Source organism: Pleurodeles waltl, chromosome 8, assembly GCF_031143425.1.
Source record: "Pleurodeles waltl isolate 20211129_DDA chromosome 8, aPleWal1.hap1.20221129, whole genome shotgun sequence".
Taxonomy (NCBI): domain Eukaryota; kingdom Metazoa; phylum Chordata; class Amphibia; order Caudata; family Salamandridae; genus Pleurodeles; species Pleurodeles waltl.
Genome location: NC_090447.1, coordinates 320821297 through 320839559, shown reverse-complemented (window position 1 = coordinate 320839559; position 18263 = coordinate 320821297). Strand labels below are relative to the sequence as shown.

General features: G+C 46.3%; 1 protein-coding gene across 1 annotated transcript in view; it reads left to right on the top strand.

The window, feature by feature from the left end:
- The first annotated feature begins 1475 nt into the window (after nucleotides 1-1475).
- The window catches only part of F5 (coagulation factor V), a 728300-nt gene continuing 711512 nt past the window's right edge, over nucleotides 1476-18263 (top strand). Inside the window, exon 1 of the mRNA XM_069204171.1 lies at nucleotides 1476-1841. Coding sequence (XP_069060272.1) covers nucleotides 1693-1841 — 149 coding nt within the window. The 5' untranslated portion in view covers nucleotides 1476-1692. The remainder of the gene's footprint in view (nucleotides 1842-18263) is intronic.

Below are 18263 nucleotides of genomic sequence, written 5' to 3'. Positions count from 1 at the left end.
TGCTTAGGGGGTGCCATGGTGTGTGTTGTGGGTAGTGTGTTGTACGTGTATTGGTGAGGGTGCTCTTGTGTGGTTGGGTGTGTGGCTTGTGATGGTGGTTGGGCAATGTATGTGTTTTGGTGGTATATTTATGTGTGTGATTTGTGTGATGGTGTGTTCAGTGTATGTGTGTTGTCAATATCTGTCGTGCTATTGGTGTTGCAATGGATTATGGGGTGTGGATGTGTGTGTTTTATAGTGTTGTGGATGTGTGTCAGGTGTGTGGTTTTCAAACTTGCCAATGTGTACATTTGTTGTTGGCGGGTCCCATTGCAGGCCGTGGCGGTCCGTACCGCCAATGGTCGTTTAACATTCACTGTCTGCCAAGCTGATTTGTGAATCATTATTTGGTGGGCAGGGGATTTGTATGCATGGCGGTGGCGGGGTGCACTGCCTTTCCGCCATCGTTGGCCTTGGCATGGGTGGAGGTTGCAGGATCTTTGGAGGTTTGTCTTTTTGGTATCATTATACGGCGGTGTGCAGTTCACCGCCACTGGTGGTCTTTTGTGTACCGACAGCACGGTGGTCGGCGGTGATTGCCGCCAAGTTCATAATGGGGGCCTTAATGTCCCTGCATGTTTAAAAAATGAACGTGACCTTGGGTAATATAACTGATGCTCACGTAAAGCGCTCCAATACCTTCAGATCGAGTTCACGCTATTTAAAAACTACAGAAAAATGCACAAAGAGGTAACAACAAAGCATTAGCATAAAAAGGAATGGCAAACAGATACTCATTCAGTGGCTGAGCTGCCTTAGTGAATCCAGAAAGCCTAGATAAATCATGACTTCCTCCCTTAACTTGTGTGAACTTTGGAATACATTTTATTTTACCAAAACCCATTTCTTCACTATATTTTAAGAAAGCACTTTAACATTGTAAATTGTAAAAATTGTTAAAAAAAACTATTGTGCTTAATTTAATAGACTATACTGTTGTTCTGTAATATATGACCACATATGGAGTTTACATGACCACAGTATGGCATCTTAGTTCACTAATGGTTCATGTTTAAAAACTATCAGTTTAAATGAGTGCTTCTTAGTGCACTTCTTCCACAAGTCAATACACTTTTTTGAATTTTGAATAGACTGTGTTACATTTTAGGTGATGTTTGTTGTATGATTTGCATAGCACACGTTTTCCGGGCTTGGCTCCTGTACGTGCTCAAAGAGCCGAGCCAGACCCTTAGACTCGGCTCTTCCTGTTCATTTGTTGCATCACCCACCTCTACTTTGACGTGCAGTGGGGCAATAGTTCTGATAGTGGGAATTATACAAATCTTACATGTATGACGAAAACAACCAGAATTTCGGCTCGTGCCATGTTCACATAAGTAGAGCACAGTCAGTGCAAACAGACACTTCCAGAGCAGCATCTCTGTGTGCCCTCACATCCCACACTCTGGCTCAGTGCCTGGCTGCTAGGAAGAGGCCCGCGCTTGTGTGCGAGAGGAACTATCTGCAGAGCGAAGAACCGCCAGTCACCGGCCTCCCGCCCTTCCACGCGTCCGGGAAGGAGCCTCCCTCCACCAGGGGCATCGCAGGGGCAAAGACCGACGGACCTCCACAGACCTTGCAGTTTCAGAGGTGCAGGAGACAAGGAGGCGCACAGACACCGTACAACTGGTGTCCGAGAATCCGCGGGGCCCCATGGCTGCCACAGGCCCGCGCACACTACTGCTCCTCTTGGGGGCCCTCTGCGGTCTGCCCCTAGCTGCGCAGGCCGCTCTGCGCCAACGCTATGTGGCCGCCGTCATGAAGGACTGGAGCTACCAGCCTCAGCAGGAGGACCAGACCAGGTAAATGGGGGCCGTGGCCCTGTTCTGGGCCTCAGATTCATCCTAGGGCAGCGCTGAGTAACGGAAACGACCGCTGGGGGCAGGGGAAGAAGAGACCAGGATTAGACGCCATTTGTGGGTCAGCTCGTTTTGTTAACAACTGGGAAGGGCTGGAGGGCTGGAGGTCAGGCTGACAAAATAACAGCCGCTCCCTATAAAATACGAAATGAGAAAGGTAAATACGGGCCTCACTCACAAACTTTTTTTGTGCGCAAATAAGTTCAATTTATTATGGGAGGTAAAAAAAAAAAGAGACCTATGGGGCAAATTCCCAGCATTTAAAGAATCGGGGTCGAGGTCATTTTTTGTTAGTCAAGGGAGTTAAGTACTTCAATTATCCTGGTTCACAAAACCTACTTACACGAGTACGTGTGAATATTTTCTTGAAATTCAGGAGTAAGTCCAGAGTGTCACATACTGACAGAAACATCTCCATCAATGCAGTCCCTCTGTTTTATTACAAAATGAATAGGTATTGGTATAAGTAAATTGGTGGTTGTGGTCCTATATAGAGCTCGACACATACACAACTTCACAAATTTGTTAATATTCATAAGGGTATATGGGTCTATCCTGAGCAGGTACACTCGATCAACACAGTGCAGAGCCCTTGTTTTTCAGAGTTTGCACTAAGGCACAAACATTTAACTTGGAATTTCTGAAAGTTTACGCATGTGCTGCAGAGAGTGAAGTTCGAACTCGGAGAGAGGCATTCGCTGCTTGCCGTTTCCGAGTTGTGGTTCCTGCAGCTCATGCAAAAATGATATGAAATAATGAGTTAAATGTATGCACTTTGGAAACTACAAAAGGTAAAACGAACAGGCGCCTATCACTGCACTGTTTCAGCTCAGCTCTTCATGATAAAGCCCTTAAAGATGTTTCTCACTCTGGAAATGCACGTAAAGCTTTTCAAAACTCTTGCCAGTATAGAAAGGGGAAGGAAACATCCACTTATTGCACGACATCAGGGGCCGTGTCACCCACAGTCATATTGGGTTGGTACAGTTGTTTTTTTTGTAATAGCGGTGAAAAGGCTCGTGCATTTAACTCGGAATTCCACCGAGTTGGTGCGTAAGGCCCAGACAGCACAGCTCAGAATGCTGTGCGCTGTTTTCTGGAGGTACACAGACCGAAAAAGTCTTCATCAAGTGAGTGCACTTTAGACACTAAACGCAAAAACAAATGAGGCGCTCGGCTCTGCGCGAAGCCAACACGTTTTGGTGATACAATCAGAGGAGGTATTTGTTTTGTGGAGAAAAAAACAAACATCACCAAAAGCACATTACCGCCAGTCTTTAATCTAGCGAATTGTCTGGCGTGTTGACAATTTTCAGGTTTTCCTTGTTTTGCGTCCGATTTTTTTTAGGTATCCCCCATAAGTCAAAACTCACATCACTGGTTTATTTGCGATTTGATTTTATATTTTCTTCTATATAAAGACTAATACAACTAGTGCAAAAAATCAAGAAACCACACGAGGGAATTTTTTTATGTACGAGTTCTGGCTTGTAATAGTTTTTTACAATTGTACACGTCTGAAGACGTCTATGAAGCCTTGAAAACTTTTGCGTAGTCACATTTTACAATATTATTCCAGTCAATGCAGCGAAAGATCTTAAAACTGGGAGTACTTGGATGTGTGGACTGAACGAATTTACCACCAAGCTTTTCAGTGTAATATTACCTCGCAGACTTACAGAGGCAGAAATGGTGCGATACTCGAATGTTACATTTACGTTAAAAGATGCAACTGTGATTATTTTTGTATGTTTTCTCTGCTCTGTATCGTTTTGTTCACTTTTGAAGCTGACAGTGCCTGACAGAGGACTGCTGCATAGGTTCCTCGTACGTTTTGTTTGTGTGTACCCGCATAGAACCTGTAAACACATTTAGGCAGTAGTACATGTAAGGACTGTGTTGCTGTGATTATGTGTGTTACGCTGGATTACCCTTTCCGTATGTTTAAACAACACTGCATCGAATTTTCAGAGCTGCGTTTTATATGCGCCCGGGCACAGCGCACTCTTCGGTTTTCTTTAGGAAGTAGTGCGTCCCTCTGTGAATTTAGGAAGGAATGCATATTTTCTTATTTATAGGAAGTACTTCGAGGAATGCACTTTTACGGGGTACTAGAGAGCCCCTTGCAGGCGGGTTCACTGAGTGACTGCAGCTGCCTGCAAGGGGATGTTTGGGGGCTGGGGGTGTCCATGGGACCCCATTTCCTCCTCCAGAGAGCTGCCATCGGGGGGTACACTGACAGTGTGGCACCTTTTAGGTGGCACACTGTTAGTGTGCCTCCTGACAGCTTCTTTGCCTCAGCACCCCCATCTGTAATACGGTGTGGTTGCAGCGGCAAAGGGATTCCCTCATTTTCATGGGGTCAAACCCCCATGCAAGTGAGGGAACACCCTCTGGAGATAGCACTGTATGTGCACCAATGCTATCTTTATTACAGAAAGGACTGCACAAGTGTCTGCGGCCCCTTTTGTAATACCAAAGCGCCTCGAGGGCAAAAAAGCAGACGCAAATGCCTGTTGCGCCCCTGGGGCACTTTGTGTAATACAATCACAGGGTTTGTGTCATACATACGGCGCATTTTCATTGTTGGCGCCGGGTGCACCTTTTAAAAGTTGCAACCTGAGCAAACAAGGAAAGTGCGCCGTATTAGCATGATTGCGCTGGCCCTCAGGGACCCGCGAACTTGCGGTGCTCTGGGGGCAGCCCATTTTAGAGCAATAAGGAGCAGCTATTTAAAAGCTGCTCCATGTTTCTCAGTGCAGGAGGCTGTCGCCTGCATTTTAAAGAGAGATGAGAAATCCTGCTGCAGGCAGGGGATGTGAGTGACTGCACCCACATGCCCACATTTAAGGAGATATCTTGGGCGGGGGTGGCAATGGGACCCCCTTTGCCCCCCCTCCTACAGAGAGCTGCTATCAGGGGGCGCACTGACATTGTGCCACCTTTTAGGTGATGCGTTGTCAGTGCCTCTCTTGACAGCTTCTTTGCCTTCGTGCCCATGTCTATAATATGGTATGGGTGCAGAGGCAAAGGGGTTCTCTCATTTGCATGGGGCCACACCCACACTCAAATGAGGAAACACCCACTGATAATAGCACTGGCGGCGTATGTGCACCAGCGCATTCTGTATTACAGAAGAGGCCGCACAAGTGACTGCAGCCCCTTCTGTAATACCAAAGAGCTCCTGGGGTGTGCAAAACGGGTGCAAACGCCTGCAGAGCCCCCATGGGGACTGTCTTGTGCCTACCTTAAGGATAACTTACAGATAATAAAAGGGAAGGTTTGGGCCTGGCAAGAGGGTGCGTTTCAGGACCAGCTGGTATGCGCAAGGTGCACAAGCACCAAGATGCACAGCTGGAGTAAAAATCAATAAAGAATCCAGTTTAATCCAGGTAATCCAGTCTTTCTCCAATGTTCACGCCAAGGCAGCATGTATCCAGTCTTTGAATGTATGGGAAATACCCATCAAAGCTTTTTTACACAACATGTTGTGATACTCATCATTGATGTATAACCAAGCTGATGTAAACCCAATGCATTTCTGGCTGAAAATCCTTCTTCAGGGGTAACTATAACACATAAGAAAGCCCGCCAGCATCCATTGATATCCTTTCGTTCATACACATAACTAAGCATTTGAGTGATTTGTTAACATGCATTTCATTGGAAAAAATACAAGATAAGCCGCCACGAGAACATTGCTAAAAATGACTTCACCACATTCTGTGCACTTAATGACTACAACAATTTTGAAACAAAAAATTGAATGAATACATATTGTGTTCATGAATCCAAGAGCAAGTGGGTGTACTTGCCAAGTCGACATGGCAGTTTTAAAGCTGCACACACAGACACTGCAATGGCAGGCCTGAGACACATTTACAGGGCTACTCATGTGGGTGGCACAATTGGTGCTGCAGTAGCGTTTTATTTTCAGACCCTGGACACACACTGTGCACTATACTAGGGACTTACTAGTAAATAAAATACGCCAATCATAGATACACCAATCACAAATACAATTTAGACTGAGAGCATATCCACTTTAGCACAGGTTAGCAGTGGTAAAGCACCCAGAGTCCTAAAGCCAACAAAAACAGGTCAGAGAAAATAGGAGGGAGGAGGCAAAAAGTTTTAGGATAACCCTGCAAAAAGTGGCAGGTCCAACACTTACCCAGAAAGAATACTAGTGAGTAACCAATGAGTGCCCTAAGACCCCATTAAAAAAGGCACATCAAAGAGCACTTTATAAACAATAAATACAATAAGATTTCTTGTCAAAGTGTCCCACTACGAGGTAATTTAAGATTCAGTACATAATATCATAAAAAGGGATGTATATTGATCTGATAGATATTTCTAATTGCAGATTCCTTACCTTTTAAATTTCCCCCAGGCGTCAGACTGGATCCAGAGATTGTTCTTGAGCAATACCCCTGCGTGCCATTAGGTGGCATTGATCGGCTCCGCATCAATCGTCATCTGCGCTGTATATGACATCATGGGTCCTATACAGGTGCCACCTCAGTTCTGTTTTTTCCACACTTGCCAGCGCCGATCCAGAGAGAGCTACCCCTCAGTCATTTTTTGATGGGCCTTTTTCAACTTTTTGTCAAAGTTTTTTCAAGGTGTTTAACACGTGGTGCATTGAGGATGTCATCTAGGAAGACTTGGTTCAAGCCCTGAGGCTCCTGTCATCAGGCGATGTCAGTGACGGAGCCGAACCTCGAGTGCCTTTGATGTTTGGGGCATGAACACGGCCCAAAGTCGTGCTTCAAGTGTTGGACCATGCATCCAAAGCATTTGAGGGCGCTGTCCCTGAACCTGGTGTCAGCCCGATGCTCGACTCTGTGTAAGTCGAGTTCCTGGTCGACAGGGACCAGTCGCAAAGTCCCCCTTCAATGTCGTCCCTCTCCAAGTCCTTGGGACAATCGGGTAAGTGAAGACACAAGAAGAAGTCAAAGCAAAACGTTCTTCTACTTCATCTTGTCCATTGGCTGGCGAGACAAGGGAGTGGGAGCATCGTCGTTGTAGGCCTCCATCTGTGGAGTCTGCCTCTGGGCCGACTAAGCTCCTCCCCGAGTTTCCAGGAGCCGGACCAACACCTGCCCAGCTAAAAGAGTTTTATGAGGCCATGCGCCATATTTTTTGGGCAGTCTAACATGCTGGAGCGCCTTTGTGCCCGGTGGAGTCCGAAGGGACCCTTTTGGGTTCCCCACCATTGGCTTTGTCTCATCTGTGAGGGGCACCCAGGGATCCATGTTTGGATCTGAACGGCATCAGTTGTACTATCTAAAATTTCTCTGACACCAGGCCCGATGCTGACGCTCCCGGCACTGCCCATGCCACCGATCAGTGCCCTCCACATCCCCATTGCTGACTCCAACACGGAGCCTTATGGGCGTCGTGTGATGCCGACAGGAGGCATGCCTTCTATGTCAGATCCTGAGTCCATATTTTTATGGGCTAAGGTATGGTGAGGAATGGGGAGGGGTCGCTGGACCCTTTAGAATACCAGTTCCAAGACCATTGGGACTGGCATATGGACTTGGGTGAAGCTAGTGGACTCAATACCTCCCCAGATACTGGTATGCTTTCTGCTCCTACATTGGCTATGGAGGAGGGTGCTTCATACTCAATGGTGGTGTGGACAGCAGCTGAGGTCCTGGACCTTGAAATGCCTTCAGTGGCAATCAGCACTAACCTCCTGGCAGAGGTGCTTCAACCTGGAGCTTCGCCCTTCGAAACCCTGATCCCCTTCAGTGAAGCCCTTATGGATGTCCCATTGGGTACCTAGTTCAAACACAGCACAAGGTCTCTTGTGAACAGGTCAATTGCCTGCTGCTATCGCCCTGCTCCAGGTGAATTTTCTTACGCAACACCCCACCACTGAGAGCTTGGGTATCCAAGCCTACATTTCCCAGGGTGAGTTCACTTCTGCACCCCCGGATAGGGAATCCAAGAGGCTGGACACACTTGGGAAGAAGATGTTTTCTTCCCCTTGCCTGGCATTGCAGTCTGTGAACACCACATGCCTTATGGACTGTTATTCCCACAACCTGTGGGATACGGTTATGCAAGTGCTGCCACAGGTCCTGGAGGAGGTTGGGCTGTACTCTCCCAAGAAGATGCACGATTGGAGAGACACAGCAAAGTTCACGGTCCACTGTGGACAGGACATGACCGACTCACTGGGCTGAGCAATTGCTTTGACAGTGGCCCTTAGACATAATGCCTGGTTGAGGGTGTCTGGCATTTCAGGGGATGTCCAAACCAATTTTATGGACATGCCCTTTGATGGCACCCATCTCTTTGTGGAGAAAGCAGAATCAGCGCTCGAGTGCTTCAAGGATCCTTGTGCTTCTGCCAGGCTCTTGGGCCTCGCAGTGGCCCCTCATCTCCCTCAGTCAGCTTTGTGCCCCTTTTGTGGCTACAGAAGGGGCACCCTCCCACATCCATTCCTGTCCAGCCACATTCAGTGCATGCTGCCCAGCCTCTGCATGGCTGAGGACATGAGATCTACTGCCCTAGCGGATCAGGGAGCCAGCTGTCCAGCCAATCCACCGCCCCCTGCCTGCAGCTGCCTCCGAGCCTTCCTAGTCTGACTCACCCCTCCAGGGACCAGTCGGAGGCAGGTTTCACCATCACCTGCTCCGCTGGCAGTCCATCACGTCAGACAGGTGTGTTTTGCCGATAGTCCAAAGGGGCTACTCCCTCCCCTTCGAGACTATCCCTCCATCTGTGCCACCATTACGATTGGATGATAGAGGATCACTTGGCACGTCTCTGGGAGGAAGTTATGGCTGTTGGCCAAGGAAGGCATAGAGAGGGTTCCTGTGCCAAAGGTAGGTCATGATTGCTATTCCTTCTACTTTCTGGTACCTAAAAAATATCAAGGGCATCCACCCTATCCTAGACCTTCGGTCCCTCAGTCTCTTCCTCAGGAAGGAGAAGTTCAAAAGGTTTTATCTGCCCCGGACACAGGAGACTGGATGGTAAAGTTGGAGTTGCATGACGCTTGTTCCCATATTCCCCTCCTGCCTGTCCACAAACATTACTTGTAGTTCACGGTAGACTACAAGCACCTTCAGTTCACTGTGTTCCCTTTTGGCCTTACCAACAAGGCTCAGGTGTTCACCAAGGTGATGGCGGTGGTCACAGCTCCTCTGCACAGGTCAAAGGTTTGCGTCTCCCCCTACATTAAGACTGTCTGTTAAAGATGGGCTCCCCCCAGCCTGTCATCTCCCACCTCCAGACTACAGTGGACCTCCTGCATTCGCTGGGGTTCACTATAAATGTACACAAATCACACTTGACTCCCTCTCAGATGCTCCCTTCCATCGGAGTTGTTCTGGACACAGCGCAGTTTTGGGTTTATCCTTTCTTTGTGAGGATGCTCGGCGCCTCTGGACATTGCTGGAAGAACAGGGCATATCCCTGGTGGTTCAGCATCTGGCGGGCTCTCTGATTGCCAGAGTGGATGAAATCAGCCGACATGGCGTCTCCATCTGTAGGTGACACAAGGTCTCTTTCAGCAGTGGGGAGAGCCTTGGTTAGATCTGTTCGCCTCCTCCCAATGTCAGCATTATTGTGCATTGGAGTTTCCACGGTGACAATCGCACTGCAACGCTTTTTGTCTCGAGTGGAACTCAGGCCTTCCGTATGACCACAGTCCATACTACTTCTGCCCAGAGTTCTCAAAAAGATCAAGAATGACTGGGCCCAAGTAATCCTTATGGCTCTGGACTGGGCACAAAGAGTATGGTATCCTGAGCTACTGAGCATGGCCATCAATCCTCCAATCAGACTTCCCCTTTGGGAGGAGCTTCTGGCGCAGCAACAGGGGTGGGGGTGGGTGTAGGGGGTTTCTACCTAAACCTGTCCAGTCTCTGCCTTCTTGCATGGAGATTGAGGTTGACAGCGTTTGACCTTTCACCTGAAGTCTGTAATGTTATCTTGGCAGCCAGGCGTCCCTCCACCAAAACGGTATATGCCTGTTGTTGAAAGAAATGTGTGGGTTGGTGCACAAGTCTATTGACCCCCTCACTGCTCCTCTTTCTGAGGTACTGTTGTTTATCCTTTTCTTGGCCCAGCAGGCCTCTGCTATGGTCACTCTCAAAGGTTATTTATCTGCTATCCCTGTGTTTTTGAGGTTGCATGATCAACCTTCTTTGTTTAAGTCTCCTATTGCACTAGTTACCTTAAAGGCCTCACTCATATGTTTCCTCCATCCCAATTCATTATGCCCCAATGGAATTTGAACGTGGTCCTCATATTCCTGAGGTGCGCTCTTTTTTAACTTCTCCAAAATTGTCCTCTCAGGCTTCTCACCTTGAAAACAGCCTTCCAGGTGTTGTCATATAAGCCACCCTACCGTCCATCTATCCTGATAAAGTGGTGCTTCGCATTATGGCTTCCCTTTTGCCGAAAGTGGTCACGCCCTTTCCTGTAGGCTAATATACCACCTTGTCTACTTTTTACACCCACCCCACATCCTTCTAAGGAAGAGGAAACACTCCACCTCCTGGACCCAAAAAGAGCATTGGTGTTCTACCTTGATCATATAAAAGAGTTTTGAGTGGATCATTAATTTTTTTGTCAGTTATGTGGGCGCAAAGAAAGGTCGGTCTATGCAGAAGCGGACCATCTCCCGATGGGTCATACTCCACATTAAAATCTGCTATGAACTGGCCAAGAAGCAACCACCTGAAGGATTGTGTGCTCATTCTATGAGAGCAACAGCGGCGACTATTGCATTAGCATGCAGAGTTCTAGTCTTTGATATCTGTCTGGTGGCAACGTGGGCATCCTTGCACATGTTCACCAAACACTACTACCTAGACAGTCTGGTCCGTATGGACCGGTACTTTGTCTGTTCGGTCCTGCAGGACTCTCTAGTTTGATGTTGGTTCGCAGACCCACATCCGGGGATGGAGGTATCTATTCAAAAGGTAAGGAATCTGCAACTAGAAGTCTGTATCAGATGAATAAGTTACTTACCTTCAGTAATGCCTTCCCTGATAGAGAGATATTCTAATTGCAAATTCCTTAATGACCCACCCATCCTCCCCACTCTGCAAACTGCTTTCTAGTAACAGGGACTCCCTTTCAGGGCCCTAACTTTCACACACCAGTGGTCAGTGTTCTGCATGGCCCTGCACTACTGGTGTGGAAAGTAGTGAAAAGAAACTGGTGTCAGCATGCCGGGGTGGCACCGATATAGAACCTGCGATGTCTTATCCGGCATGGACAACACCAACGAGGGACACAGAGCTGATAGATGCCACCTAATGACGGGCATGATATGCTAAAAAATAAAACAGGTCCAGTCTGACGCCTGGGGGAAATTAAAAAAGTAAGGAATCTGAACATAGAATATGTCTCTACCTGATAAAGTGTTACCAAAGGTAAGTAACTTGTTCTTTGAGCTGCTTCTACCGTCTCACTGCCCGCTTGGAATAACTGATGTTTTGAAAACATTGCAATATAACACAATTGGTATCAACAAACATGACAAAGAATCAGTGCCTTGTTAAAAGTTCAGTGGTAACTGAAAGTCCTCTAAATTCTCAAATTGCATATGGTGATTCTTCGCTGGGTGTAGATATTCCTGAAGAATTTGGAGGATTTTCATTTACTACCAAACCGTGAAGCATTCCCTTAATTTATAATTTCTCCCTGAAGTATATTCAAAGAGGCATTTCTTTGCTTTTCCTTTACTGCACACATTATGGATAGTAAGACCATCTAGACAAAATTCTAACCTCTTTAACAACTCAAAGCAGCAACGAGCAGGTAAAAAGTGACCAATTAACTGTTGCAGTGTGTCAGTGAACTGCATTTCTTTTCCTATGCAGCATGCTCGGTATATTTTGATCTGTTATGTTTTTTTAGTCAGCATATAATAGCTTATGACAAAAATGCAGCAAATCCATGTTTACATGGAGCGCACAGTGCTGCGAAATCCCAGGATTCTAATAGTTCTGCTTATAGCTTCAAAAATGTTAAGCACCTATACCGTTAGGCACTGCCTTTTTCCTTCAAACCTTTTACCTGTAGCCACTTCTGAACCCTAAAAACACCCTTACCCGTACTAGTTTTATCCATGTTTCCGACTCGCTTTCGGCAGACAGATTAGTGATGCTTTTGAAATGTCAAGGGAATGAGTCTCCTGCACCATGCTCTATATTCTGGCTGCAAAAAGATTAATGTCCCAACCTGTGCTTTACCCTCCAAAATGCAATAGTTCTTCTTTAAGAAATTGATGCCTAACCTCAATACACTTCCTCAGATCTCCAGAGACCATTCAAGAGTCATTTCAGATCATGGTGGGTTCTAGGAGTTTTGGGGACCCAGCAAGAATGGGAATGTGTGAGGAACATCTAATTTGTGTGCAGCGTGAAACATTCAGGGCTGTTTGTATCTCAAGAGATGACCCTGAAGCTGCTTTATGCAGACCCCTCCTGGGCTGCAGCCCCTCCCTCTCAACCACTTACAAACACCTCTTAAGTGCTCAAAAAGGGCTGAAGGAGTAAGGGTTGTTTACCACCAGAGAGGATTAATACTACTGGGGCGGTAAACAGAAGGACAGTAGACATCATGCAGTGCCTCTGTAAGAGCAGGGGGGAGGCCAAAGACGTTTTAAGGCATGGCAAAAGTGGACTGTGTACCAGGTCCTCAGCCTTTCAGAGCCCCTCATCCCCAAAGAGCCATCGCTGTTCTGCAGAGTGTTGCCCAGCTGACCTTGAATAATTCTTAAGCAGATTGTATTAAATCTCGTTTTACTTTATTTTTAATGTGGTTGATGTGTGTCTGTTAGACATTTTGAAGATAATTGTTGTGTTTATGTTTCATGCGACCTCTATAAAAATGTTTCTTTCAGATGAAAACAGGACTTAACATATAAGAAATGGGAGGGTGTCATAGAGGTTATTTGCAGTAAAGTTAGTAAGCTGCTCTGTGTTTCGCTATTGAAAACACACGTCGCTATCCCGGAATATTAGACATAACATTTTTTAGAATTTGGACAGAAGTGTGACCCCCCCATCTCTACTTCTGCAATGAGCTGAAAATCTTTTCAATTATCATCTCTTGATAATATAACCTCCAATTTGCAGCACCGCTGTTAGCCCTGATCATGGTTTCCCCTGTCTTTTTGCCTCTGCTTCCTGTATTTTTGACTATGTGCTGGACTTTGTTTTTACTGGTTTTGGTACTCTGGGCACTTTACTACTGCTGACCAGTGCTAAAGTGCAAGTGCTCTCTGTGTAAATGGTATTGGTAATTGTTTTTTTCATGACTGGCATATTTGATTTGCTAGTAAGACCCTAGTAAAGTCAACTAGAGATACCCAAGTCCTTTAAATCAAGTGCTACTAGTGGTCCTGCAGCACTGATTGAGCCACTCACATGAGTAGCTCTGTAAGCATGGCTCAGACTTGCCACTGCAGTGTCTGTGTGTGCAGTTTTAAACTTCCAACTCGACCTAGCAAGTGCACCCACTTGACAAGCCCAAACCGTCCCTTTTTGTACATGTAAGGCACCACTAAGGTAGGCCCTAGGTAGCCCCATGGGCAGGGTGCAGTGTATTTAAAAGGTAGGACATGTACTTGTGTGTTTTTACATGTCCTGATAGTGAAATACTGCCAAATTCTTTTTTCACTATTGCAAGGCCTATCTCTCTCATAGGTTAACATGGGGACTGCCTTTAAATGTCTTATAAGTGCTGTTTCCTATTGGGAGCAGATGTAGATTCAGAGTCTGGGGTCTCTGAAATCAAAATTTTAAAATATATCTTTGGTGAAGTTGGTTTTTAGATTGTCAATTTGAAAATGCAGCTTTTAGTAAATGGGCATTTTCTTGCTTAACCATTCTATGCCTCTTCCTGCTTGTGCATTCCATGTCTTGGTCAGACTGACAGTTGGGCTGTTGTGAATTTCCTCTAGATAGTGACACAAAGGAAGCTAGAATTGTCCTGCATATCTTGATGAGTCTCCTGGGCTAGAGTGGGAAGGGAGGAGCTGACACCTGCACTTGAAAGGGCTGTGCCTGTCCTCACACAATGTAGTCTCCATCCCCCTAGTGTGTGCCTGGGGCCAGGCCTGGGCAAGGCAGGATCTTGTCAACAACTGAGACTTTCCTTTGAAGTTTGCCTACTTCAAAGGCAGAAAGGAATATAAGTAGGGGACACAAACCTCTGATTCTTTTAACACTTCTGGATAAAGGAGAACCTCTGCCAAATAGGAGAGCTGGAGGAGGAGTACTGCCCCTTTGCTGGGTTGACCTACAGTTGCTGCTTCTGCCTTAGAGAGGGCAAAGACTGGAATTTTCTGTGTATCCTGCTTGGGAAGTTTCTCCAAGGGCTTGAACTGAGCTTGCCTCCTGTTAAGAAGTCTCAGGGACAGCAAAGACTTCACAAACCAGCCTCTGAGTTCACTTGCTGTGGACTCTAGTTTGCCTGGTGGTGCATACACTAGTCTGCCTGGTGGTGCATACTCTAGTCTCTGGCCTACTGGGAGTGGAAGCTGATGAATAACCAAGCGCAACGACATCAGACGACGCCTGGACTGATGCCGTTGCCTGACCCTGCGACACCGCCTGCAACTGAAACCTTGAGCCCCCCCTGGAGTGCTATGACCCGACCGGCATCGCAGGGCTGACGCCGTAGCAGCCGCTGACGTCCCGTGATCTTGTGAGACCAGAGTGTCACGTCACTGACATTCGTGACACCAGACTCAGCCGCAGTGCTTGCAGCTTTGTGGCGTGACCGCGACCTCGTGAGGTCGCCCCAGGGCATCTTGAACTGCTGGACATCTACCCTGCCGGAAATGTGAGGGACCGACACCTCGCCTCCCTCGCAGCCTCACCTCCACCGCTCCGCAGCAACGACCTGACGCCTCACACCGACTCTTCTGCTCCGCAGCACTGTAACCAATGCTGCACCAGATCCAGTGATGCCTCGCTCCCAACTTCGTGCACTGGCTTGTTTCCTCACATTTCACAATGTACTGTATCTGGTGGTCCATGTGACTCCGTGGCTGATGCCATTGGTGTCGCATTGTTGGGAACAACACCGTCACGACGCCATGATAGCACCAAATTGCAGCATTTGTGTTTCTAAGCGCTACATTCAACCTTACCTTTAAAAATTAAAAACTTTAATCGTTTATGTTGGATTTTTGTTGTTTTGGTTTAATTTAGATAAGTATTGGCCATTTTTTTAAACTAGTGTTCTAAACAGGTGTTGAGTCCTGTGGTGTTTTCACTGTGTTACTGTGTGTGATTGTACAAATACTTTACACATTACCTCTGAGATAAGCCTGACTGGTTGTGCCAAGCTACCAAGGGGGGGAGCAGGGTTATCTTGGATGCATATCTCCCTTACCGTGACTAGAATGAGGGTCCCTTCTTAAACAGAGTGCAGACTGACTGCCAACCAGAGACCCCATTTCTAACAACCACTATTTAAAGTTTGCACTTTCACCTCTTGTAAACACTCTTTCCCACTGGCAGCTTGACCAAAATCCCACTGTCTGGCTATCCCGGGACACGTATGTTGTCAGTGGAAACCCGTGTTATTCCACCCTGCTTCCTTTTCCCCTTTCTTTCACACTACCCATTCCATAATACCTATTCTCATAGTGTTTTTGTTACAAGGTTTGCTGTAGATAGGTCTCTTACACAAATATACTCACTTTTGGGAAATTGTACTCACACAAATGTGAGGTATGATGCCACACTAGATCTAGCAGTGGGAACAAGTTGGATTTGCACTTTAGGAGTTATTTGACCCCACAAAGTGGCAGCTTTTACAGTAGGATGCAATCCACACAATTCTTTGAGGGGTAGAGTGTACAACGATGACAGTTGTGTTTACATTGCAAATGATACAGTGCTTAAAAATAAATTACTTGCAGAAATGCAGAACTAATTTCACTTTGCCATGTGAATCTGTCCCTTTGTTGAAAGAGGCAAGTCTGACAGGTCCAAATACTACTATAGAGTTTATCATAGAAATACAGTCAGGGCACCAAAAACGTGTAAGAAAAACATGACAAGGAGAACTTATCAATAGCTAAAAGGAGAGGCCAAACGCTAACTTGATGCTAGACAGCAAATTCTAAAATACTGTAATAGAGGGACTAATTAGGGAGACTACACATTAAAGAAAGGAAAAGTATTTGTGAAACATAGTTCACTTCAATCTGGGTGATAAGGAAAGAAGGAATCAGCAGAGATTGTAAAGTGAAATCCATGGAGGTAAAGTAGTGCAGTTTCAGAAATCGAAAATAATTCACACAGAATGTAGTAAATGTGCACCCGTAGAGGCTTTCCTATCTACAAGTGCAGGTTTACTACTGTTTGCTATTCACAAATATTCCCATTCAAACGACTTGGAAACTGTCTCAAGTACAAATATCCTGGCATACTACTGGCAAAGTCGTGTGACTATTCCCAAGGACACCTATTTCCTGTGTATGGATGTTTACATAGAGTGAAAACTCTTGTATAAAGGCACATTTTTTTTTTCTCCTCAAGGAAAACATTTTCCCCATGGAGAAATGTTTTTGTCCACCCCCCCACATTGGTCAATTCCCCTTCCCATCCTGGAAAGGAAGTTTAATCTCAAACATGTTTCCATGAAGGGAAGAGGTCAATTAGGAGTGACCACTGATAGACAGGTTTGTCAAGTTCCCAAACTTCGAAGGCAAATCCACACCATTTCCCACCCGGTTAGTTGGAATTACTATTGTGGATTTTTCCTCACTAGTGGTGGAGAAATCCATAGTAGCAAATATGTAGGAAATGCATTTATATCCATCAGGAACTCCTGCAAGGGTAAAAAGGTATTTTTGGTTGTAAACACAAGTTTACGGCTAAAAATGCTTTTGTTGAATAGGTCCCCGATGTGATTAATGTACAGTGAACTGATATAATTGCATGTGGTTGAAAGATAAGGCAAGTAGGGCGGTGCTTCCAGGGGAATAACGACCGCGGCGAAAACGCCGCGGTCTCACCGCTGGGACCGGCGGTTTCCCGCCACATTGGTCCCGGCGGTTTCCTGCCACATTGGTCCTGGCGGTTTCCCGCCACATTGGTCCCGGCAGTTTAAATCCCCCAGCAGCGCTGCCCAGGGGATTACGAGTCCCCATCCCGCCAGCCTTTTCATGGGGGTAAGAACCGCCATGAAAAGGCTGGCGGAAAGGGGAGTTGAGGGGGCCCTGGGGGCCCCTGCACTGCCCATGCCACTGGCACGGCCACGGCCCCATGGAGTTTTTCACTGTCTACTATGCCATTTGGAGCCGGCTCCCGTGTTGCGGCCGAGATCCCCGCTGGGCCGGCGGGCGGAATCTAGGTTTGGATAATCTTGATCACCCAATAATCCTACTGTAAATTAGCTCCTGCACGCAACCCACTCTGACCTGTAATCTCAGCAGAACAGGGTTGGGAATAACAACAAAAACGCAACAGGTTTCATCAGTCCTCTAATGATAAAGCACACTGTAATGCAAAAAAGGAAAAATGCATCAGTATAGTGTTTTTAAAGTTTGGCTTCCATACTCTCTGTGCATATTAATAAGCTATTAACATTTTAGGTAAAGAATAGGTAGATATGTTTTATTGCCGGGATTTCAAGGCAACTTCCTCAGGACACCAGCGCATACAGTACAAAGGTGCCTCACAAAGTAGGTGCACCTTGGCCCAATACTGATTAGACATACCAGGTCACCAACAGTAGGATACCCACAGTGGCTATCTTTAACAGTATGGGCGACAGCGTCTTGTTGTAGGACAGCAAGGACCAACTGTGCCTCATACGCCACAATCAGTCCTAGTAGATAAAAAAGACTCCAATGGGCTCCGCAAACTGGAAAAGCAAAACCTTCATACAGTAGGTCAGACCAGCGTGTGAGATTTGTGTGTCAATCCTAGTCGGTTATGGCTTTGAAATGACTCAGCAAGGATGCATTGTGCCCTAATTCAAGGAAGGATAGTAAAGAAGCTGTAATCGGGTAACGTTTAGCCTCTCACATACTTGAGCACCAGTGTCACTGCACCTGGATTACTGATGATATCTACTGTATGAAGCCAGATGATTGACAGAGAGCTAAACAGGAAACAGGCTTTCACACCAGGGTGCCTATTACCTATGTATGCAGTTGATAAATCACCAGATGTAACGGGTGTTTGTGAGCCAGTATAAGCTTTAATTGATAGTCACTTGAAGCTTCATGGTGACAAGTATGTATTCTTTTTGAGAAGTAATGTAAGAGTGTTACCAGCTAAGGCCTTTAATGCATCCTTTTAATGGACACATAAACATGGTGCACTAGGTGCAGTCTTATAACATATTACTAAAATATAT